The following is a 26,813-nucleotide window of genomic DNA, read 5'->3' on the forward strand; positions in this document are numbered from 1 at the left end:
CACTACTTCTTCTATAATACTTCTTCTACAATTTCATCTGCAACAACTTCTTGTAGTTTCATCTGCACCAACCCCCTGATAAAATGTCTATCCTCACAATGGGCGAATCACATAGAGGAACGGTTGCAAACATCGCAACATATGTAAGTTTTTTCTTTTGTTAAATTTTTTTCTTTCATCTTCACCAACCCCCTTTTATTTTAACATACCAACTTAGTAAATTTTTTTGTTCTTTCTTTTATAGGATGTATCAAGGTTCCGGACTCGGGTCCACGAATATGTCCATATGGACCCGATGATTCAACCTTATGTTGAACTCACCGATTTTGGTCATATAAGCAAGATTTTGTCTTGGTCCATAGATAACAAATTCATTCTAGCTTTATGCGAAAGATGGCGACCAGAGACACACACATTTTGGTTCCCAACGGGTGAGTGTACCGTGACGTTAGAAGACGTCTACATGCTTTTGGGACTGCCCATTGAAGGTAAGGCTGTTAATGGTAAAACCAACTATGCAAATTCAATTTGCATATATCTCTTGGAGACTGATTTGTTAGATGATAATGCAAGAGATCAAGGTATACTACTTTCACGCCTTAAGTCGTACTATAATAGTTTATACTTAGATGAGCATTCTACCGAAGATGCTCAAATAATAAAAACTAGGTGTTACATTATGATGTTAATTGGTTCGTTTTTATTTCCCGAAGGTAGTGGTTCTAGCATGCATATTATGTATTTACCTTTACTTAGACATGTAGATAGAATATGAAGTTACAGTTGGGGATCTTCTTGTCTAGCCTATCTCTATAGCTCCTTGTGCAAAAACTCACACAAAGACACATCTATATTTTCTGGATGTGTTGTTTTGTTACAAGCATGGGGTTAGTCAAGGCTACCGTCCCTAGCACCCGTCAACAATAACCCTTTCACATTTTCGTATGCACAAAAGTAAGTTGTTTAAATTGCTATATCTTTACTTACTTCTTTAAAGATTATTATCTCTAACTAATATTTTTTGACTTTTTGGTGTAGATGGTCTGCACGTGGAATGAGTTACAACAGATGTTCAAGATACTGTATTACTCAGTATCGCACCCTGTTGGATCACCTTCGACCGACAGACGTAAGGATAATAACTTAATTATTTCGTTATATTTTGTTAACTTTTTCTACCTAGATTATAATCCTATCTTCTTTCACATTTCAGTTCATTTGGCGTCCATACCTTAATTTGGATCATGACCATGAGATCAACGTTGAAGACGCGACCGTATGGACTGCATACACACCGATAATACGGTTCACAACTATGGAGATGCACAACAGTGATCGTGTGAAGCTGCAGTTCGGTATGCCCCAAAACATCCCGGATCCCCCAGCTAGCCTAGGAGAATGACATATGCGCAAAGTTAACGACCAATGGAACTTCAATCCATGGCAAAGCTTCGCAAGATCGGAGTGTCGCAAATGGAAGCACCGCCATGACCATGTCTTAACTGACGCAGTCATGCCAACTGAAGAAAAACCAAGTCGTACTTATATGGCTTGGTATAGATCGATTGGTTTTCAGTTCATCGCCGAGGATATGTACTTGTATGATCCACGCCAGATGACTTACACACCTGACACCTCAACATCAAACCCCTAACAACAGTGTCAGACCGGATACACACAACCCCCTGTCCGTCAAACGTTCCGTTCAACCAACACACAAACATACAACCAAAATATATCATACACCCAACCCCAATACCAAGAGCATACCCCATACCACCACTAACAAATTGACCATCAACCTGAGACCCAACATCGCTTCGCACCCACCCCATCACCCTACCAAAGTCGCCTTAGCCAGAACACCCAACGATCATTCAACACCAACCACCCCTCCTCCTACCATAGTCAAGAAGCCCAAACCTCACAAAACCAAAACATCCAATAACCCTATCTCTACCAAACACCCCAACAACATTTCCAACATTTCCTCGACGCATCGTTCACACCCATGTCTCCCTTCAACCGTCTCGGTCGCCCATTAATGAGTCAACCAAAATCCAACTTATCTAGCATGGGTCATGAGCTCAGCTACGACGGTACACCATCGATGCATACTGAAGACTATGCCGACTTGTCTGACTACCTCAACAAACCATCTCCTGTAGTTGGTAGTGATGCTCCTGGCCCCTCAGATGCTCAAACACCAATGGTGAATCATCAACGTGGGTTAGGGCCACAGGTTATGGTAGCTAGGGGATGTGGGACCGGAGGTCGGTTAGGTGATCCCGGTCATGACCATTAGGCTTTTTTGTGTAAACGACAAATTTTATTAATATCAATTGGTCATATTTCAAATTTACCTATCACGTATACCATTTATAAAAAAAATTGTATTTTACACTAAGGTGTCAATCCAATTGGCGCCTCCTCTCAAGTAATACACATGAGCGCCAATTGGATTGACTAGGACACATGCCCTAGCCAATCCAATTGGCGCCTCCATTCAAGTATTTAAGAGGAGTCGCCAATTGAATTGACGTCTCCTCCTAAAAGTGGGGTAATTTGAATTTTTTTTTTGAAACTAGAGATATTTTGAAAATCTCCTTAAAAAAGTAGGTTATTTTTGTAAAAAATTCCGCACTTACATCATACTTAAAAAAATTAAAAAATTCATTTCAGACATAAAATCACCCATTTAAATTTGACAATGGAGACAAATACTTCAACTAAATTTTACAACAATGGACCATTTACTATAAAATTATAGACCAGTGAGTAATTAGTTTTCATTTCACCATTGTGGTTCAAATTAATCACTTTTCTACCGAACGTCAAAAATAGAAACTTCATTACCGACTAGTCCTGTCCATGGTTCCTGTCTTTCGTACCGCCTTTTCAGAATTCAATGAAAAGACAAAAAAGCACAGAAAAAGTAGTACTAGTACATATCTGCTCCCTCCTCTTATACCTACTTTACCCTTCTTACAAATTTAAAAAAATCAAAACAACACAGCGTTTTCAACGACAGAGAAAGGGCATTCCAGTCATATCGAAAATAAAACTAGCCGTTCATCAATCATCATCAAACACCGTTCATTCTCCTCTTCATCTTTCTGCCTATAAGAACACAGCACATTCTAAGCTTACTCACAAATTCACAAATACAGTAACAGCTCCAATGGCTTCTTCTTCTTCGTCCTCCTTAACCAATTCGCTTCTCATCTCCACCTTCCTCTTCCTCACCATTTTCTCATCCTCCCACGCTCTTTTCTTCACCTTCGTTAACAACTGCCCCTACACTGTCTGGCCAGCTATTCTCCCCAACGAAGGCCACACCAACCTCGCCAGCGGCGGCTTCGAGCTCCGTACCTTCACCCACCGCTCCATCAACGTTCCAGACACCCACTGGGCCGGCCGTGCCTGGGCCAGAACCGGCTGCTCCACGTCCAACAACAAATTCACCTGCCTCACCGGCGACTGCGCCAACCGTCTCGAATGCAACGGAGCAGGCGGTTCACTACCCGCCACACTGGTACAGTTCGACGTACACCACGGCAACAACGACTTCTCCTCTTACAGCGTCAGCCTCGTCGACGGTTTCAACACCCCACTGACAGTTACACCGCACGAGGGTAAAGGTCAGTGCCCCGTGGTTGGTTGTAAAGCAAATCTCGTTGCCACGTGTCCTGATGTTTTGCAGCACCGTGTTCCTGCTGTTCATGGTCCTGTTGTGGCCTGTAAGAGTGGATGTGAAGCTTTTCACACAGATGAGTTCTGTTGTAGGAACCATTTTAACAACCCTCAAACTTGTAAACCTACCGTGTATACGAATTTCTTCAAGCACGCGTGTCCTGAGACTTTTACCTATGCGCATGATACACCTTCTTTGACTCATCAGTGTTCTTCCCCTCGTGAGCTTAAGGTTATCTTTTGCCACTAAATGTTTATGACAAAATGTGTCTAGGTTGGGTTATTGTTTAGTGACCTACTCCTGATACGTGGTTGAGGGAAATAATAAAATCAGGAAAAGAGAATCTATGTTTTTTTTTTGTCTTTGTAATTTACTTTCTGTAGTGTAGTACTAGTATGGAGATGGTTCATGGTTGTGTTGTGTGGTTCGTTTTATGTGTTTTTAATGTGTGTTTGTAGTAAGCTTTAGATCTATAAACTTTACTCCAATGGTGTTAAAATCAAAAGGACACAGAGGGGTCACCTTATTATCTCGACATTCGACAGTGTCATAGTGATAAGGACCAATCCACCTCTTTGGCTCCAACTTCGAAATTCGAATACTTTTTGGTATTATTACGAGTGCAATGCTGCAGTCGTCACGTGGTTTATAGTTTCTACTTTTTCTTTTTAACTTTTGATAAATCCAAGTAAATTACACGAATAAGGAAATCTTTATTTACTCCACCGATTCTCTTTTTTGAAAGTTTTCATTATCGTTTTTGTTTTGTATGCCCTACTACTTCTCTTTTTGGTTGACCGTAAGTAAAGATGACGAGGCATCTTGTCTAATGTTTGTTTTCTGCTATGGTGTAAAGAAACATGTAATTTTAAACTAGGTTTGGCACATCATATCATTTGCATATTAATGCATTAAATAAAAGGAAAAAGGTAAAGAAAAAGTAATAAACTTATGCTCAAGAATTTACGAAAATTCAACCAAAACATAGTTCCAATAAATTCAACATTGAAAACGGAAGAATTGCCAACATTACGGATAAAACCTCTCGAAAACACTCTGACTAAAAATGTATGTGAGAGTATGTATTTTTGGGATGTCTTCTCTATATCAACACACCTTGGTTATCATCACACATATTTTGACGACAATTTTAAGTGCTTTGAGATGTACATATTCCTGGACGATAACCCGAGTGTACATTTGAGATGTACATATTCCTGAACGATAACCCGATTATCACCTTGAAGTTGGACCCTGAAAGTATGTGCAAAGTCCCCACCTGATCAGATCAATCAATAACTTACATCAATAGTATTAAATGTCCTTCTATGCCCCCGATAGCCGGAAAACCATCCCTTCGCGATAAATCATTAATTATTAATGTGATTATTCCATTAACGAGAGGCACTATAAAAGGTGGACCTCCGGAAGAGAAAAGTGGGGGATCAAACAGAAAAATTCATAATACATTGCGACTTCTTATAGTCAGCTTCAGAGAAATTATCAAATATATTTCATACAAGAACAGTTGGTGCCCGTTGTGGGACCCTAGTAAAACTTTTCTTGATCGCACAAAATTGTGAATCAATGTACCTCACCCTTGTTGTAAAGCTCTTGCGTCTGTAAAATGAGCAGTTGCAAAATACCGTCCACGAGCTTCAGCAGAATCATTAACACCCCAATCCGAAGGAGAAAGATCCAGACGACCATATCAATACTCAACCACTGTGAGAAGAAATCTGGAACGATCAGGTCTCGGATAACTTCAACCCCCTCACCCTCTATGTTCAGTGGGAACCATGATCCTCAGGAACACATTTTGACGGTCAATACCCATATGGAAATCATAGGGGGCATCGATTCATTAAAATAAAAGATGATTGCAGGAACCCTGAAGGAGGCCGTTTTACGTTGGTACATGAGTCTGCCTAAACATTATGTCACAAGTTATCAAAATCTGACAAAGAAGTTGATACATCAATTCTCTGCCAACAAACACCACAAGGTTTCGACCACTAGTCTTTTCAATGTTCGACAAGGGCGAGAAGAGACACTCTCAAGCCGAATGTTACATTAAAGGAGAAGAAAGCAATGCAATAAAGAGATCAAGATACATAAAAGAGAATGGGCCGCCAAGATCATAGGAATTAGGTAAAAAAAATCCCTAGACAAAGTGTACAACCGAGACAAGTCATCGCGTCCAGGGAAGATAAGCTGGAGACCTTTCGAATAGATGACCCCCTTGAATGCCAGTAGGGAAAGTATTTTATAGGAGACCTACATGACTCCTATCATCCCGAAGGAAAACCCCCAAAAGGAAACATAATGGGTGTAACACCTTAAACCCCGCACATAATTTATCACGTGAATTAAATATAAAATAAAACCACGTAGGGTGTCACACATTCATAACACACATGACCTGCTCCGTAGCACGGGTTTCAACAGTAAATTTCAATACACACATTTGTAATAAGGATGTTTACACGACATCCCACTTATTTGAATCATACCTGGAATATTTACACGACATCCATCTCATCTGATCGATATTATATATTCACATAATAAGACATTCATAACTTGTCACTGCATGTTCACTTCCATTTTAAAGTATCATCGCAATGGAATTATCATCACAATTATGGAAGATAAAGCAAGTAATAACATCTAGTCTCATCTTCAATTGTAATGACAAAATAAGAGAGTTGTAATCAATCAACTCAACATCTTAAGAATTATCAACAACAAAATTAGTCTTATGACTTCAACATAATCAGGCATAAGGAATAAAATAAGCGTTTAACCCAACTCGATGTTACATGATCAGAGCAAGGTACCACTAGTAAAAGCGACAAAATAAAGAAGTAATCCAAGAGCTACCTTCCACTTACTTCAGCAATACTACTCTTGAGTATCTGCACGATGCCCATGTAAAGGCAACATTCAAACAAAAAGGGTGAGAATTCATTTCAATAATAACGATATAGAATGAAGAATAGAGTACAACATCTACACAATCATGTGTAAGACCCAATTTTGACCCTAAGATCCCTCATGCTACTTCATCATATGCATTAGCATTGGGATCATACCTTGGCATCCTCCTTACCCCTCATTCATCGGGTTTGAATTGGGAGAGATCGCCAAGCACCATGTGATTGTATCATACCTTGTACTTTATCATTTACTAACAAAAATATCAAAAATATGTCTTTGCATTTGTCTAACTCTTTTGTAGGAGGGGCACATGATCACCTTTGATCTATCAAGTTTATATCTAGGGTTTAAGACCCTCATTGCTAAGAGCCTAATCAAGATTGGTCTACAATGGCTTTAGACATCATATATCAGTCCCTATGATCTTTACATGTTGTTTTGGTCAAGAAAGCATCAAGAGTTTGAAATTGGTTTGCCTTGGAAACCCTAGTTCATCTGGGTATCTTATGTAACTTCTTCACCAAACTTCTTCAACATTTTATCAAATACTTCAAGGGATACTTTAAATTTTATCATCTTATGAATATATGATCTCCCATGAGTCCCAAAAGTCAAGAGAATTGCAAGCTAGCAAGTTGGTTGATGGTGGTTAACCAGAGGATTTCATCTGATCAAAATTGGGGTCCCCTAGACCCTATCTCCTACAGTTTTTATCATATGAAAATGATTTCAAGATAAGCGTTACTCTAAATGACATTCCAAACAACTTTCATGTTGAGGTCTAGAGCTATTTTTGCTTGGAAAGTCATTTTTTATGTTGAAAGATTATATGTCATTTTGTCTAAACCCTAATTTGGAGGTCAACTTCCCAAGGCCATAACTTGCTCATTTTTTATGAGATGAAATATTTACAAGTTTCATAATCAAATTCAAGGTGTATAATTAAACTTTGGTGTTTGGAGGAAGATATAATTCAACTTTTATGAGCATGTGATATGAGGATACATTATAGGTCATTTTGGACCAATACCATTGAACAAGTGATTTTCCTCAACTTCAAAAATGCATAACTCACTCATCCCAAATCCAAATGATATCAAATTGTTGACCATTTTGAAGGACTTTTAAAGGGTTACAACTTTGATAAAGACACTTTTCTCATTTGGAACTCACATAAACGTTAGCCAAGGTGAAATAATTGAACATATGGCTTGACACTTAGAAAAACATTTGATATGTTAAAATTTCCAAGCTTCCACCTCAAACTTCACCATGATACAAGCTTCAAATGGAAAAGTGTTAAACATAAGAGTTGTTCTTCTTGATCTAACCTTTCCAAAAAGTCCAATTTCGTCCATTTTGGATAAGATTTGAATGGTCTGCGCATGGCTTGAACATGGCATCATCATTTGGCAAAATCAAAACTTCAAATAGTTGTGTACAATTTCCTTGCATTCCAAGTTGATTTCAGACTCATTCACACTTGATTATGGACCTAAAGGAGTGACTTCATGGGCATGTACACGCCCATGCAAGCATGCATCATCCATTTCCAAATTTGGAAATTCAATTTGAAGGTGCAAATAACATGTGATTCAACTATAAATAGAAGCCTCTAGGTTCAGAATTAGGGATCCCTTCGCGCTAGGTTTGCTCCAATACCCCAAACCCTTCCATTTGAAGGATAATCCTGAGAATTTTTTTTGAAAATTGAGTTTGAGTCTCACTGTTTTGAGATTCAAAACTCCAGGGATCCAAAGCCTTTGTTTGATTCTAATCTACTTCTGCAAGCTTCTTGGGTGAGATCAAGCACGAATCAAAGCAAGAGCAAGCAAATTCTGACCTGCATTGAAGGTATTTTCCATAAATTTTCATCTCTTCGATTCTCACTCAATTCTCCATAATTCTCTTGGTTCCTTGGTTGTCTGAATTCCTACCAATGTAGGCAAGAAGATTGAGTTGCTTTGAGGTCAAATCGAACCAACTCAGATCATGCACCTCAAATTTCAACTCCATGTATCTCTCAATATACTTGGAGTTAGGATAAATTGAGGTCAGATTCGTGCTCAGTGCCATTTTTACTTTAAAATCATGTCCTTCTTTTTTATTTTAGTGATGGTTATGATTGGACCAATCCGACGAGGCTCGCCTGAGAAGGTGACCAGAGAGTTGCTCCGGTGGTGAGTTGGCAAGGTCGAGAACCACATGATCTATTCAATTTGTTTTAATCACGAGCGTTGGTTTTGATTACTTGTTTTGTGGCGCGCTGACTCAAGTCTACCATGGAACGCGCGCTTGTGACCACTTGATATGCCACCTCAATTAATGAGGGAGATCAAGTGGTCAACGTTTTTTCTGATTATTTGAATTTCATTTTAATTATGTTATTTTCATTAATTCATATTAATTTTAATATTGATCCAAAAAATATGAGAGTTTCACCAAAAAAATTTAAATAAAATCCTCTTTCATTTTCTGAATTAAAATTATTTTTTGGATCATTATTAATATTTTTCATAATTTAATTGATTTTGTGAATATTTTTAATTATTTCAAAATAGTTTTAAGTTTCCAAAAATTGTGAATTTTTTTCTCCAAGGTCCTTTGACCTTCTTTGACCTATGATAAATCTCATGGCCATTCCTTTGGTGTTTTGATGAGGTTTTAGGAAATTGACCAACCATAATTTAATTTAATGCATATTTTAATTATTTTTAATTGATTGAATGCCAAATAAATTATGTAGAGCCATTTTGAATTGACTTGTTGAGTTTGACTTGTGTTGTTGGCCCTTGGTAAAGGTTGATTTGACTTTGTTAAGTTAAGACCGTTGGACTTAGGGGATTGATGAAATGTACATTTCATCTCCCAAAATGAATGAATGATCTTAATTTGGTAAAAGTCCTCCTTTGACCAATTTGTGTTGATTCCATTCCCCTTCCCTCTTCATCTCATTCCCCTTCTTTATTCATTCATGTCATGTACCTATGATATCTCTATATCCTAAGGCTAGTTGATTTCAAAATCAACATGAGTATGGATGAGATTAGGTCCACGACTTTGCATATTCTTTTGTGTGTGGTATGTTTCATGAGCATAGTCCATTATACTATGTCTCTAACATGCATTAACACCAAAATTCTATTGCCCGACCTCAAATAGTTGTGACTTCTACATAAGTCCAATTACGATTGCTTAACATAGCGCTAAATTTGTGACACAAAAAGGCATAGCATTCTAGTAAGTGAGATTGTAAGTCTCCCCCCTTTCATGGTATTGTATGGAAACTTGGCCTTTTTTCCTTCCTTTGGAAGATGTCTTGGTTCAAGGATCCATTCTTGTGATAAGTGGGTTGAGTGTTCTCTAAAGAATGAGTTACACAAAACAAGGCAAAAGCAATACTAACTTCTAATCAACTAACAACTAACATTTAATTTCAAGTCATTTACTTTTATGCACTTTAAATTTTAAGCTTTTATTCATTTACCATTATTCATACCATTCAATTTGTTTACTTTAATGTCATTTTCACTTTGCCCACTTGGGCCATATTTTGTGATATTATATACTTGTCTGTGTTTTATGGTCTTTTGACCTTAATGTACATAATAATAACAAAAACCCATAAAAGACATTTTGTGTGGACTGTTGGTTTGATCTGAGACTTTGGACTTGGAATTAGGCAACACTCCCTATGCAAAAGGACTTGGCCAATGCCAACTTTTATGGAACCAAGTGCTTGTGAAATAAACATTCATCTGATACAATATTGAAGATCCATTTGAGTTCATCTACAACATGATCATATTGAAGCTGTTATTTTGAACCTGTGTCTTATGCCATCTTTGAAGTCATTTGATACATGGGAGATTTTGAAGAAGATCATGGAGTTACTAAGCTTGTACATGACTATCCTTATTTGATGCTTTGCTCTTCATCTTGCTATTTGTGTATTAATATTGCTCGATTATAAAGTCCAAGGGAAATTTGGGTTTCTATGTGACATTCTTGTCTATTGGATTGCAGCCCATTGGTCAGATCTTTTCAACTCTTAACTTTTAATTTTTGCTTAGGATTAGTCTCTTCATATCTTCCCCACTTCTTTAATTTCAAATTTCTCCCTCCTTTTAAAATCTTCTTTGCTTGTGTTTTTTTAACTTAGACCATATTGCAAATTAGAAACTTTGGCCTTATGCCATTGCATTTTTAAACTCTTTTCTTAATCAAACTTGTAAATGAACCTAATTATACTTGACTTAAAATTTCAAAAGACAAAAAGAACTAACACTCATTCAAATATTTTTAGGCATTTTGTGCCTTTGTTAAACTTAAATTTTTGTTAAAAGCAACACATCCATTTTGAAATTGTTACCATGAACTACGAGGTTTTGATCCCTCATTTTTATGTTGGTACGTAGGCACAAGTCTGAAGGTCTTGTCAAACACAAAAATATAACTAATGAATTCTTTTCTCATCCCTCCACTCTATTTATTGCAAACATCTTTTGTACAAAAATACACATGCACACAAAAAAGGGTTCCCTAGGAGTACCTAGGACACTTTAGGTGCTAACACCTTCCCTCTGTGTAACCAATCCCCTTACCTGTAATCTCTCGCATTTTATTAGTTTTGATTTCAAAACTTCTTATCTTTTGGTTTTTTTCCGTACTTTTCCCTTTTCCCTTGGAAACAATAAAAGCGCGGTGGCGACTCTGGTTTTATTGACGTCTAGCTTATCCATAGCTTGATGGTCATGAATTTACCGCTACAGAAATTAAGTGGCGACTCTGCTGGGGAATAGTCTCCAGTGGGTTTAGCCTACTTTTGTGTGTCTGTATAATTGTATATTTGATGTATGTATAGTTGTTTTTATGATATAATATGCTTGTTGTGCTTTGTGATCTCTGAGTGGTGAGATAAGTTCTAACCCGAACTTGAGTGCAATTAAGATAGGAGGATGGTATAGTATGAGGGATCTTAGGGTCAAAGGAGGACTTTCACTTTGCCCACTTGTGTGGAGTAGTCCTTAACAAGTTGGCTTGAGACCCATCTACTCAGTGGTGACCCTTTTGGAGTTATGAATGCCACACAAGTTATTTGTGTCTAGGCATTACTATCTCTAATTTGGGGTCCGAGAAGCTGAGGATCGTGGAACATTTAACCCCTCTTGGCCTATTTAGGACGTAGTGTGGAGGTTGTTCAAGTATAGACTTGATAACAGTTGTTATGTGATACTACACTCAGATGAGTTTCTCTTGAGAATATTATGGGTTGATGAGTCAGTCATCCTAACCTGTAATATCCAATAGATGGAATTAAGACTCTGGGAACTTTTTAGAACATGATCTACAGGTTTTATCCTTAGTTCACTCCTTTGGGATGGTCCTTACCCAGACTCCATGCTCGTGACTCACAAAAAACCCTTGATTCTTGGTTGATCCAATCAGGTCTTGTCAATATCAATGGAACTTGGGTGTTGATAAGGTGTAAACCATAATCCACCAAAATGGATGATTGATCTTGACAACGACTTGATTCATCCCTTGACCTTTGTTTGTTTGCCTTGTGTGTGATCCCTTATTTGTGATTGTTGCATTCATGCATTCATGCACATCATAACATTCATCACACGATTTTTTTTCAAGGACATGAGGTCTTATTTGCAAATATTTTCAGACCATGGATTATGGACGAAGGAACACTAAGAAGTACAGTTTCAGATGTCTCGACTTGAAAGATTTAAGGAAGCTATCATCTTTTGTATTAGATCCCTTGGGCTTCAAGCAACGTCATGAGAAGCTTCTATATGTATTATCTACCGATGTGGTTGAAGGACTTTTGAGTGTGTTGGTTCAATTCTATGACCCTCTCTATCGTTGCTTCACTTTTCCTGATTATCAGCTTGTGCCTACTGTAGTGGGGTATTCGTTACCATTAGAGATATTGACTAAATCTATGGTAAACCATACAAGTCGAGTCGCCACCGCACTTCTATTTATCCAAAGGAATGGTTAGAAAGCAAACAAAAACCTAAAAGTTTTATCAAATCAAAAACTAGTAAAAATGTCAGAGATCTGGAGTAAGGGGGTTGGTTATGCAATGGGAAGGTTTTAAGCACCCAAAACATCCTAGGTACTCCTAGGGAGCCCTTTTCACATTGGTTGTAAGATTGGTATTTTGTGAAAATTTGTTTGTGCAAACATGATTGAAGAGATGAGAAGAGAATATACAAGTTTATTTACATTTTGTGTTTGGATGGATAAACCCATTGCCTACGTACCCTCTTAAAAAAGATTAGGATCAAAACCTCGTAGTTCGGGGTAAAAATCTCAAAATGAGTTGGTGAATTGATTGGTCCCAAAAGCCTTAAGGTCTTTTGTTATCCAAGGGAGAAAACTCAACCTAAAACCACAAATCCACCATGTGAGGATAGCTTCAACATGCTAGTGAGGGGTTAACCCTAAAATAAGCATGGAAGACTCATTGTCCATCACTAAGGATATAGGTGAGTATTACATCTACCTCAAGGATAACTCAAACCTAATAGCTAAAGGTTATGAAAAAAAAGTTTGATAAGAAAGTGGCCATTGAAACCACAAAAGACATTTGAATGAGTTATATTTACCAATGAAAAGTATGTACAAAATATGGTCAAAGTTCACTTAAAAGTCCAACTCAAAATAAGTGTTATGAAAAGAAAGTTTGAAAATCAAAAGCATAAGGCTTAGGTTTTTAATGTTTGAAAACAAGTTAAATGTTTGCACAAAAGTTTTGGCTTGGGTTAGAGTGGAGGGAAGAAGAAGAATGGCTAAAGTCATATACAAGAGATAAGGGATAAGAAACAAGACCACAAAATGGAGTTCCTCTCTTGAGATCATATTGATGATCCAAGTAGCTCTCATCCTTTGGAATATGCAAGCAAGATAAAAGTAAGCTCAAGCAACAATCAAACAAGTCTCTTAAGAGATCCTCAATGCATCTTGTATCTTTCACTTTGGATGAACATGGAAATGGTTCTTCAATTTGAGCTCTCATAGGATTCCCTAGCACAAAAATCACACACATCAAAAGTTCCATGAAGTAAATCAAGAATGGACAAGAGTGAATTTAGAGGTTTGGTCCTTCTAATCCATCTTCACATTAAGGTCCTTTTACTCCAATTTGCATAGGGGGAGTCCTAGAAACTAAGTCCATTTGTCCATTTCTTTGCATTTGGTCCACAACAATCAAAACAAAACACAAGCACAAATAATATATATACAATTATGTGCTCAAGTGAGCAAAAGGCAAATTGCATTAACATAAACATGTGCTTAAATGAGCAAAGGGAAAAGCAAATGAATAATATGTACAAGAGTAGTAAATTGGATAAAAGTAAAGTGCAAAAAGTAAATGTTAATGGTTAATGGTTAGTGTTAGTAGTTAGTGTGCCATAAGGCAAATTTAGCGCTATGTTAAGCAATCGTAATTGGACTTATGTAGAAGTCACAACTATCTGAGGCCGGTCAATAATAATGTAGGCAACAACACAAGTTAGAAGTTTTGATTAGTGAACCAAGTTCCAACAACTTGCCATGCCAAAAAGGAGAAGAGAAATGATCTTGTATTGGTTTAAGTCCTTTGCATGATTTAGAAGGTAATCTATCTGTCATACCTCAAAATTTGCCTGTTAATTTTTATACTTTCAACAGAGGTCTATTCATTTTTCAAAGGAACAAAGATCCAGCGCACAGGCTACCAAATCCAGAAGATGACATGAACTGTCATGCTCGCTAGGCGAAGCCCACGCTTTCTCCTTCGCTCCAGCGAACCTTGTTGATTTTGCTACTGGAATGCTCGCTACCTGTTCGCTAGCTTCTCGCCTAGAGAGTAAGTACTAGCTATGCTTTTATCCAAGTCTGGGAGCATTAGCTGAAACACTCGCTGAGTGTTCGCTTAGCGAACCCTTCGCTAGCTCACTCGCCTAGTGAAGCTTGCGGATATACAAAAATTATGGGCCTGAATTGCCTTCAGTTTGAGCACACAGAAAATCAGCTATAAATTCCAGGACTTCATTTGAAAAAGGGGAGACAACGGGGGATCAGAAAAACAACGGGGAAAACCCTAGAAGCTAATTCAGAGAACTCATCGGCACAAAGGTTACCTCCGCCAACCCTATCAGGCATAAACCCTAAGATTGCTCTGCAAACCCAACGGTGTAACTCTACTTCGTTCGATCCCTCCAATCAGGTTTGCCCTATTCCCATTACTCTATGCTCCCAATTTGAAATTTCTAAATGTGTGAGGCATTATGTTTGAATTTGGAAAGGCGAATATCGTTAGGTTTTGCATGTGGGTTTAGATGTGCATAAATGTGTAAAATGATACTTTGAATATTCGATCATGTAATTTCTATAATGGATGCCATAGGGTTTGGGGTTTCCGAAATCGCACCAGTATCAAAGAAGAATCCAGAACCCGCAGTTGTTCGCTAGCCCCTCGCTAAGCGAACCTGTAGCGAGGGTTCGCCAGGCCCTCGCTAGGCGAGGCAGTAACGAACATGACAGTAGTTGTTTTTTTTTTCTGTTTGCATTCTGATCTGTTTTGTATTTGTTTGACATGTTTTCTACTGCGTTTACACGCTCTTTGCCTGACACTATTATTGCTATGATTCTTTTGTTCGGTGCAACTCTTGATTGCACCCCATCCCGTCATTCTAACATGTTTGCTAAGTTTTTGTAAGGGCTCCCATGATTCTTGAAGAGATAGCTCGGTATTCCATTTTATTTGTGGGATACCATTGTGGAGATTTATTATGATACTTGGCTAATTACATTGCCTTCGAATACGTGATCTTATCTCTCTTTGTTGCCTTACGATATTATGGTCGTGTCCCGCGAATGTGGGGATACCCTTAGCAAAGACCCTTTAGATTAAATCATCATCACCCCTAAACAGATAAGTCATAGTCCCTTCGATCAAAAGGTCAATGTCCCTACGAGATAAAGAAGTCAGAGGTTTCTTGGGACGCTTGAATTACATTGCCCAATTTATCTCCCATTTGACTGCTACTTGCAAACCCATCTTCAAATTACTGAGGAAAAATCAAGAGATAATATGGATTGATGAATGTCAAGAAGCTTTTGACAAAATCAAGAAGTATCTCCAAGAACCTCCAATTCTGATGCCACCAGTTGAAGGAAGACCTCTAATCATGTATTTGACCGTGTTAGAGAATTCAATGGGGTGTGTGCTGGGGCAACATGACGAGTCTGGTCGAAAAGAGCATGCAATATACTACCTTAGCAAAAAGTTTACCGACTGTGAAACAAGATACTCACTGCTTGAGAAAACTTGCTGTGCTTTGGCTTGGGCTGCTCGCCGACTAAGACAGTATATGTTGAATCATACCACTTTATTGATTTCTAAGATGGATCCTATCAAATATATATTTGAGAAACCTGCTCTCTCCGGAAGAATAGCAAGATGGCAGATGATTTTAACAGAATATGATATCCAGTATACTACCCAGAAAGCAATCAAAGGAAGCGTGTTAGCTGATCATTTGGCTCATCAAGCAGTTGATGATTACCAATCTATGAATTTTGAGTTCCCTGATGAGGATGTTATGCTTGTTACTGATTATGAAGAACCTGGACCGGATGAAGGACCCGAACTGGGATCCCGATGGACTATGGTTTTTTATGGATCTTCTAATGCATTGGGCAATGGTGTTGGTATTGTAATTATTTCTCCCAAGGGTTGCCATACGCCTTTCACTGCTAGACTATATTTTGATTGTACCAACAATATGTCTGAGTATGAAGCATGTATTTTGGGACTCAGAGCTGCTATAGACCTGAGAATCAAGTTTTTGAGTGTGTACGGAGACTCAACCTTAGTAATCAATCAGATCAAAGGAGAATGGGACACTAAACATCCGAATCTCATCCCTTATCGAGAGCGGGTGTTGACATTAATCCCATACTTTGAAGAGATTACGTTCGAACATATTCCACGAGAAGAGAATCAGTTGGCAGACGCATTGGCTACCATGTCATCTATGTTCAGAGTCAGATGGGACAATGAAGCTCCCATGATCACCATTGAACGATTAGATGAACCAGCATATTGTTATGAACTTAATGCTGATGAAGTAGAAGAGAAACCTTGGTTCCACGAAGTAAAAAGATATTTAGAAACTCAGGAATACCCTGAAGGGGCATCCATCAATGACATAAAATTTCTGAGGAAGTTCTCCGCTAAATTCTTTTTGAGTAATGGAGTATTATACAAACGTAATCATGATTCGACTTTGCTTCGCTGTGTGGATAAAAAGGAAGCAGAAAAGATTATGGAAGACATGCATGACGGTATTTTTGGGACTCATTCTAGTGGACATACGATGGCCAAGAAGATTCTGAGATCAGGGTATTATTGGTCTACCATGGAAGCTGATTGCCACCATCACTCCAGAACTTGTCACAAGTGCCAGATCTATGCGGACAAAGTACATGTACCTCATACTCCATTGAACGTGTTGATAGCCCCTTGGCCCTTTGCAATGTGGGGCATTGATATGATTGGAGAGATTAAACCTACTGCTTCTAATGGACATCGTTTCATTCTTGTTGCCATTGACTACTTTATGAAGTGGATAGAGGCAACCTCATTTGCTTCTGTCACCAAGAATGTGGTGGCACGGTTCATCAAGAATAGTCTTATTTGTCGGTATGGCATCCCTGAAAGAGTTATCACTGATAATGGTACTAATTTGAACAACAAGATGATTACTGAACTCTGCACGCAGTTCAAAATAAAACACCATAACTCTTCTCCGTACCGGCCAAAGATGAATGGCACTGTAGAAGCTGCTAATAAGAATATTAAGAATATTATACAAAAGATGACAGTAACATACAAAGACTGGCATGAGATGTTACCATTTGCTCTTCATGGTTATCGCACTTCAGTACGCACTTCGACAGGGGCAACTCCTTTCTCTTTAGTCTACGGAATGGAATCCGTTTTACCAGTGGAAGTCCAGATCCCCTCTCTAAGAATTATGAAAGATGCAGGCTTGGATGAAGATGAATGGATTCAGACTCGACTCGATCAGATAAATTTGATTGATGAAAAGAGACTTGCGGCTGTTTGTCATGGGCAGATATATCAGAAGCGCATGACCTAGGCATTTAATAAAAAAGTCAAGAGACAGGTGTATCAAATGGGCGACTTGGTGATAAAGCGTATCATTCTACCACAAGGTGATCCTAGAGGCAAAGGACTCCCACATACGAAGGGCCATTTGTAGTTAGGAAGGTATTCTCTGGTGGAGCCATGATGCTTGCTACAATGGATGGCGAAGATTTCCCGCATTCCGTGAACGTGGACATAGTTAAAAAATACTACGCATAAAAGAGACCCGCTAGGTCGACGTATCTAGGAAAAAGTAAGGGCATCCCGGCGAACCAAAAGGGTTCGGGCAAAAATTAGGGATACACATATAAAAATGTACACCCGGCAAGTCGAAAACCTGAAAAGGCGGCTTGGGCAAAAAAGGGTATCCTGGTGGACTGAAAACCTGAAAAGGCGGTCCAGGCAAAAATTAGGGATTAAAGCGTATGACTATGTCCCGTTCTCGATCAGCCTCACCAAAGTCAAAGGGACTGAACAAGCCAATCACTTCCATTCGATAGAAAGGGATGAGATGCTTGAAGGCATAATAACAGTAGCAGAATTTAAATCAATAGGACTTTTTCTCATAGCTGTTTTTCTTTGCTTTCTTGACAATTTCCTCTTACTAGGATTTCTGTCTCCTTGTATTAAAATTGCCTGTTTATAGGCCCTCTTTCAAAATCAATACAATTTTATTTCCAAAAAGATACTTTTGTTTTACTTTCTCCGTTTTGTTTGCGTAAACGTCCATTGATTTAATTCGAATTAATATATGCATTTGAATATGATTGATGTTTACCGAAAATACATGCATAAAATAGAAATAGAAATTACTAAAAGACTTTAGGATCGAGGATAAGGTCTAAGCATGCTTTCCAACAAAGCCGGTTGCAAACCCTGTTCCCTAGCAAAACCGGTTATTCCTAGAAGAAATTGGCACTACTAGACAGACTGGTCATCTCTTTTATCCCCAGTCAGGTTCTGTTGAATATTTCTACCATCAGACAGAAATCAAATATCCCCAGCTAAGAAAGGGTCATCAATACAAATATCTCCAACCAGAACATCGGGATTTATTTTCCCATGGCAAAATTTTTCAGACGCATAATTCATTCATGCATCATTTCACAGCATATACATGCATGCAATGTTCGCATTTATTTTCAAGAGCATAAAACATCTCATGCATCATCACATGGCATGAGGCTAACTCTTTTTTTTCCAGTTAATTATCCTCTTGATACAGTCAAAATAAAGATTCATTCAGACGGATATCTTTATCGATTACATTCAAGATTCAGATACATCTTTCAGATATAATCCATATGAATATTCATTCTGACAAGCATTCTGATATCTTCCTAATGATGGCATCTTTAAGCCCATCCCAGACATTTATTGCAAATACAACATATACAAATATTATCAGATATAGCCTAACGTACGGCTCATTCTGATTCAGCCTAACGTATGGTTCCTTCAACTGTTCCAATACGGTCTAGCGTACGACCCATCTGGATATTCATCCCCTCAGATACTACCTAGCGTACGGTACATTCTGAAATGTAGTCTAACGTATGACTACCCCTTTTATCATCAGATACAACCTAATGGACGACTCATTCTGCTACTCAGATACGATCTAGCGTATGATCCATTATGATCTTTTATCCTCAGATACAGCCTAATGGACGGCTCATTCTGCAACTCAGATACGATCTAGCGTACGATCCATTCTAATCGTTATTTCTCCAGATACAACCTAACGGGCGGCTCATTTTGCCCCTCAGATACTACCTAGCGTACGGTACATTCTGAAATGTAGTCTAGCGTACGACTACTTTTTATCTCAGATACAGCCTAATGGACGGCTCATTCTGCAACTCAGATACGATCTAGCGTACGATCCATTCTGATCTTTATTTCTCCAGATACAGCCTAACGGACGGCTCATTCTGCCCCTCAGATACTACCTAGCGTATGGTACATTCTGAAATGCAGTCCAGCATATGACTACTTTTTATCTCAGATACAACCTAATGGACGGCTCATTCTGCAACTCAGATACGATCTAGCGTACGATCCATTCTGATCTTTATTTCTCTAGATACAGCCTAACGGACGGCTCATTCAGCTAACTCAGATACTACCTAGCGTACGGTACATTCTGAAATGTAGTCTAGCATACGACTACTTTTTATCTCAGATACAGCCTAATGGACGGCTCATTCTGCTATTCAGATACGATCTAGCGTACGATCCATTCTGATCTTTATTTCTCCAGATACAACCTAACGGAAGGCTCATTCTGCAACTCAGGAACATCTAGCGTATGATTCATTCTGATCTTTCATCCCCAGTGAAGTCGCTAGCCTAACGGACGACTCATTCTGCAACTCAGATACGGTCCAGCGTTTCACCCATTCTGATCCTTATCTCATCAGGTTCAGCTCACCCTAATATCACCTAATGGATGACTCATTATACGGTCTAGCGTACGACCCAATGTGACACCCATGTCTTCAGATATGGTCTAATCTACGATGCACTCTGAAGCTATCATCATCAGACTTTCTGGATGGCATCTTTAAGCCCATCTCCGTCAAGACTATCTTTTAATTAACAAGTGCAAATTTTTGGGGCATTCTAAGTGTTCAATAATGTTCCACCTCCAGATCACGAATGGCGTACATACCATTCTAATTCTCTCGGGTTAAGAATATTGAACAAGGGCAGCTGTCATACCCCAAAATTTGCCTGTTAATTTTTATACTTTCAACAGAGGTCTATTCATTTTTCAAAGGAACAAAGATCCAGCGCACAGGCTACCAAATCCAGAAGATGACCTGAACTGTCATGCTCGCTAGGCGAGCAAAACCTTCGCTAGGCGAAGCCCACGCTTTCTCCTTCACTCCAACGAACCTTGTTGATTTTGCTACTGGAATGCTCGCTACCTGTTCGCTAGCTGCTCGCCTAGCGAGTAAGTACTAACTATGCTTTTATCCAAGTCTGGGAGCATTTGCTGGAACACTCGCTGAGTGTTCGCCTAGCGAACCCTTCGCTAGCTCACTCGCCTAACGAAGCTTGCGGATATACAAAAATTATGGGCCTGAATTGCCTTCAATCTGAGCTCACCAAGACAGAAAAAATCAGCTATAAATTCCAGGACTTCATTTGAAAAAGGGGAGACAACGGGGGATCAGAAAAACAACGGGGAAAACCCTAGAAGCTAATTCAGAGAACTCATCAGCGCAAAGGTTACCTCCGCCAACCCTATCAGGCATAAACCTTAAGATTGCTCTGCAAACCCCACGGTGTAACTCAACTTCGTTCGATCCCTCCAATCAGGTTTGCCCTATTCCCATTACTCTATGCTCCCAATTTGAATTTTCTAAATGTGTGAGGCATTATGTTTGAATTTGGAAAGGCGAATATCGTTAGGTTTTGCATATGGGTTTAGATGTGCATAAATGTGTAAAACGATACTTTGAATATTCGATCATGTAATTTCTGTAATGGATGCCATAGGGTTTGGGGTTTCCGAAATCACACGAGTATCAAAGAAGAATCTAGAACCCGCAGTCGTTCGATAGCCCCTCGCTAAGCGAACCTGTAGCGAGGGTTCGCTAGGCCCTCGCTAGGCGAGGCAGTAGCGAACATGACAGTAGTTGTTTTTTTTTCTGTTTGCATTCTGATCTCTTTTGTATTTGTTTGACATGTTTTCTACTGAGTTTACACGCTGTTTGCCTGACACTATTATTGCTATGATTCTTTTGTTCGGTGCAACTCTTGATTGCACCCCATCCCGTCATTCTAACATGTTTGCTGAGTTTTTGTAAGGGCTCCCATGATTCTTGAAGAGATAGCTCGGTATTCCATTTTATTTGTGGGATACCATTGTGGAGATTTATTCTGATACTTGGCTAATTACATTGCCTTTGAATACGTGATCTTATCTCTCTTTGTTGCCTTACGATATTATGGTCGTGTCCCGCGAATGTGGGGATACCCTTAGCAAAGACCCTTTCGATTAAATCATTATCACCCCTAAACAGATAAGTCATAGTCCCTTCGATCAAAACGTCAATGTCCCTACGAGATAAACCTTGTCCCTCGAACGTTGCCTTTGAATATATGACTTTGTCCCTCGATGACCCTTCGTTGTAGCCTACGATTAAATAATGATCGTCCCTCCGAATGCTAAGGTATCCTTACAAATGATGCCTTCAATGACCAATCGACGACCCCACGATGTCCCTTTACATCCAAAGGATAAGACTACTTACTTCTCAATAGTAAGGACAGTTTTACCCTCCTAAGAATAGGAAATACTTATAAAGACCTTGTTTAGGTATAACTCTTAAATGCTTGCTCACAGCTTAAAATACTTTTCACACCTCACACTTTTCAAAACATCTTTTAGAAAATCACCACTTGGTATACATTCGCACCAGAATCATCGCCGAGTTATATTTTTCTAAACATCTTTCAAAATTAAACGAGATAAACACTTTGTATACATTCGTACAAGAATCATTACAAAGTTAAACTCTCCTTTCAAAATATTTTCTAAACACCCCACATTTCTCAAACACTTTCTCAAACAAGGAAAACATAAGTGAGTTAAGCAATTAAGAGCCCATGGATAACCATGGATACAAAGGGTGCTAACACCTTCCCTTTGTATAATATACCTCCCGAACTCAAAATCTAATCAAGGTCTTTCCTATTCTTTTCCGCCTTTCCTTATTGGATAAAAGAAAAGTCGGTGGCGACTCTTGCTATCCGCAACATTGCTTTTCAAAGCAAAAACACAAAGTCAGTTCACCATATCATACTATCCTTAATGCAAAGCCATTCACTTGATCATTTGATCAAGATGAATTAGATTTGAATCAAGGAAGATTAAATCTCCCTAATCAATGCTAACTTATCAACCTTTAACTCATTGATAAAAAAGAAAAGAAGAAGAAGATGAATAATGGAAATGAAGAAAATAAAGTGCATCAAATGAAATGGAATGTGCCAATCCACAAATTTTGACCAAAGATAGGGAAGATCAAGGTCAAACCATAGAAAACAAAAATGAGATGAACATTGGAAGTCAAGAAATAAACAAAATATTTTTGGCATTTTTAATATTTGAAAATAAACTTGAATTAAAATATTAAAGAGAGGTCAAACTTCAAAATCACTTCAAATCAACTTTGAAAAGTTCAAGTGAATTATCCCAAGTTCAACAAGGTCAAACAAAGTTTGACAAAAAATTTCAGCATTTTTAAAAGTCAGAAACTATTTTTAATCAATTAAAATTGAAGAAAAATAACCTAATTGAACTAAAATCTCAAATAAATCTCAAATCAATTAATAAATTGATGAGAATATTTTTCATAGATCTATCATCATTCAAAGAAGTTAGAAAAATATTTTTGTATTTTTTGAATATCAAAAACTATTTAAAATGAATTAAAAATAACCAGAAAAGAGAAAATTATTAAAAAATAGCAAATGATAAAATAAAAAATATTAAAAATCATTTTTAGAAACTAGAATTTAAAATAGAAATAATGCAATTGGTCCCATATTTTTTAGACCAATAATAAAAGAGATATGGATTTTAGAAAATGAAATGTAATAAAAAAATGAAATAGAAAATAAAATCAAAATTAAAAACTGGAAAAAACACGAGCCCTTGGATCTGAGCTCATTAACTGAGCTGACAGATCCAAGGATCCACAAGCGCGCGCCTAGTGTAGTCCTCAGTCAATGCAACCACATGGATATTAAATAAAAGTCATAACAATGGAGCGTGGAGATTAGATCTGGCAAATGCATCGTGTGGCTCACAATTGATCTGGCAATGAGACGGTGGCCAGCGCCACCGTCTTCTCCGATGAGCTCCGGCGAAGGTAAAAAAATTCAGAGATTCAAATGCTAACTAAAATGAACGATCCAGGCACCATTCGAAAGGTGAAGTGATGTACATCACTCCTATGCCACTCACTTCCACTCTAGATTCCTATTAAGAGAGAGACCAGAGATGGAAGTTTGGTGGTGTTCAACTGAACTTGCTCGATTTCAACAATTAAGCAAACAATAATGATGCCTCTATAGAGAGGACTTCAGCCAACACAATATCAAGGCAAATGGAGCAAAGAATAATGAGATTCGAAGCAAAAATCAGTTGACCAAAACCTTTGGATTGTGAAGAATTGAGTCACTCTCCTTGATTCCTTTTGCAAACAGAAACTTCAATGGATCAAATGATGAAGGTCTAGGAACTTTAGATCTGAAAATTCAACCAAATGCAATTGAATTTCAGATCTGAATTTTTTAGAGAAAAATGAACTTTGTTCCTTTGGTATGGCTAGGGATTCAATCTTGCAGCATTTCAGGCGCCTTCAGGTTGGAGAAATGAGGAGCTATGACAAGGTATTTATAGATGGAGAGAGCTGAATGCATGAGCTAACTCGTGTGCATGGCAAATGGATCTTGCATTGCATGGGCTTGTCTGATCATGTGGACGGCCCAATGAAAGCTGCAATAACCTGCTGAGCTCATGTGAAATGCAAATGGACGTGTATATCAAGTGTAATCAGCTCATGCATTGTTATTGAATTGAATTTCACAAAGTGCACTTAATTTTTCATGTCTTCGAAAATGATACTTCCAAACTCCAAATACAACCTTATGAGTAATGGTTAGAAAGATTGTTGCATAAGGAACAAATGCTATGTTGATCAAAACTCCAATTGGGCCTTGGAAATTAGTGAAACTTGAGCTTGAAGTGTAGGATGCAAGACATGCATATGTGAAGTTTCCAAATTTGGCCAATGTTCAAGTCCTTCTGTCTCAATGATGCAGGCTCCAAATGATAAAAGCTTCAACATTAAAGTTTTATATCGTTTCAAGGCAATCAATTTGGACTTAAATTTTGCATCATTTGGATTTTTGATGAAGAAGTTATGGGCACTTGAAGTTGGACTTTTTTACATTTCAATGCATTTGGTCCAAAGTGACCTATAATGTTTTGCATTATCACATGTATTTATTTTGAGATTTTGAAATTTTTCTCAACATAACATTTGAAGTAGACACAACAGGCGTTCCAATGCATTTAGTCTCATCCCAAAATCATGAAAAATGAATGAGTTATGTTCTTGGGAAGTTGACCCACAATTACGGTTTCAGTCAAAATGACCTATAATGTCTTGGAATGGATGATGATCTTCCAAGCTTCAAATAAAATTTTTATGAACATGAAAGTTGTTCATATTGTTCTTAATAACATGTTTTCTCTTGGGATCATCTACATTTGACCAACAAATAAAAACTTAGGTCTCAGTGTATTTCAAGATAGCCAGATGAATTGACTGATCAACTTTTCAAGTCCACAACTCATACCTTGATGAATTGATGATTGAGGACACTCAAATAAGTTCAAATATGCATGGAATAATGAATTAAAGATATTCCCTTGGTTGTATTTGACCATGGGTTGAGGTTGCTTCAAGAGCAAGTCACAGTTGATGATCAGATAAATTAGGTTTTCCTTGGGAAACAAACCTCAAGCCCTTTGACTTGCTTTGGTCAAAATGATGAATTGAGATACTTGGGAGGCATATTTGATGGATGAGAGCTTTGGGAACCATTACCATGCTTGCTTTCATCTCCTCTTGACCTTTTCATTGCACAAAGGATCTCATAGAAGCTTTTAGACCTTATCATTGCTCAAGCTATAAACAAGAAATGTTAGTGACATATTTTTATGCTTTTGGTTAGTAAATAAAATGAGAAAAGTAATAATATACAATTCAAGCATGCTTGGTGATCTCAAACCACTCACAAGAGGTTCCACTAAAAGGCAAAGGGAACCAAGATGCTTATGATCCTTAAGGCTTTGCAAATGCAATGTTATGATGCCATGAGGGATCTTAGGGCCAAAATTGGGGTCTTACACCTACGTTGGAGGACTATGCACATCTCTTGGGAATACATGTTTCTAACAAAGTTCCCTTTAGTGGATTGGAAGAGATTCCCAGATCTCATCTTATAGCTGAAGCTCTTCACTTGAAGAAGTCTGATATAAAGGCTCATTGGGTGAAGAAAGGAGGACTATTTGGGTTGACTTCTGAGTTCCTCATCAAGGAAGTTGCTGCCTTTGCTCAAGCTGGTAGTGTGGATGCTTTTAAAGCTATCTTTGTGTTGCTCATCTATGGGTTGACTTTGTTCCCTAACATTGATGGCTTTGTTGATGTTAATGCCATTAGAATTTTCTTGATTGGGAATCATGTGCCTACTTTGTTAGCTGATATGTATTTCTCTTTGCATTTGAGAAATTCTAAAAGTGGTGGAACGGTTGTGTGATGTGTTCCTCTTCTATACAAGTGGTTCATTTTGCACTTGCCTCAGAAACCTGCTTTTGTGGAGAGCAAACAATGTCTAAGGTGGTCTCAGAGACTGATGTCTCTCACTAATGATGATATAGTTTGGTATTTTTCTTCATTGAGTAGCTTGGAGATTATTGATTATTGTGATGAATTCTCTAATGTGCCTCTTATTGGCACACAAGGAGGAATTAACTACAACCCTGCTTAGGCTCGTCGTCAACTTGGGTTCCCCTTGAGAGACAAACCTAATAAAACTTTGTTAGAAGGTCTTTTCTATCAAGAGGGTAAAGATCCCCAACATTTGAAACAAAATATTGTGCATGCTTGGCATAATATGCATAGGAAAGGAAGGTCTGAGCTTGGTCCGTGCAATTGTGTAGCTTTGGAAGCTTACACTCTTTGGGTTAAGAAGAGAGCTTTGAAATTGAAGATGCCTTATGCTTGTGAAATACCTATGTCTATGGTTGTGGTTGAGCCATTAACTCTCCCTAACCAAGATGTAGAGGAGTTGGAAGACGCGCTCGCCAAGATGAAGCAAGAGAAAGACATGTGGGAAGAGCGTTTCCATGCTTTGAGTAGAAAGCATGAGGAGTTGCAGCTTGAGTCTAAGGACAAAGATGCACTTATTGAG

General features: G+C 38.2%; 1 protein-coding gene across 1 annotated transcript; it reads left to right on the forward strand.

Annotated features, from left to right (window-relative positions):
• Positions 1-3,115: 3,115 nt before the first annotated feature.
• LOC127108333 (osmotin-like protein) lies at positions 3,116-4,121 on the forward strand. Its single transcript, XM_051045795.1, has one exon. It carries the CDS (start codon positions 3,182-3,184, stop codon positions 3,941-3,943), a length of 762 nt encoding a protein of 253 aa, XP_050901752.1. The 5' UTR covers positions 3,116-3,181; the 3' UTR covers positions 3,944-4,121.
• Positions 4,122-26,813: the final 22,692 nt, after the last annotated feature.

The sequence above is a fragment of the Lathyrus oleraceus genome, chromosome 7 (assembly GCF_024323335.1).
Source record: "Lathyrus oleraceus cultivar Zhongwan6 chromosome 7, CAAS_Psat_ZW6_1.0, whole genome shotgun sequence".
NCBI classification, from domain to species: Eukaryota; Viridiplantae; Streptophyta; class Magnoliopsida; order Fabales; family Fabaceae; genus Lathyrus; species Lathyrus oleraceus.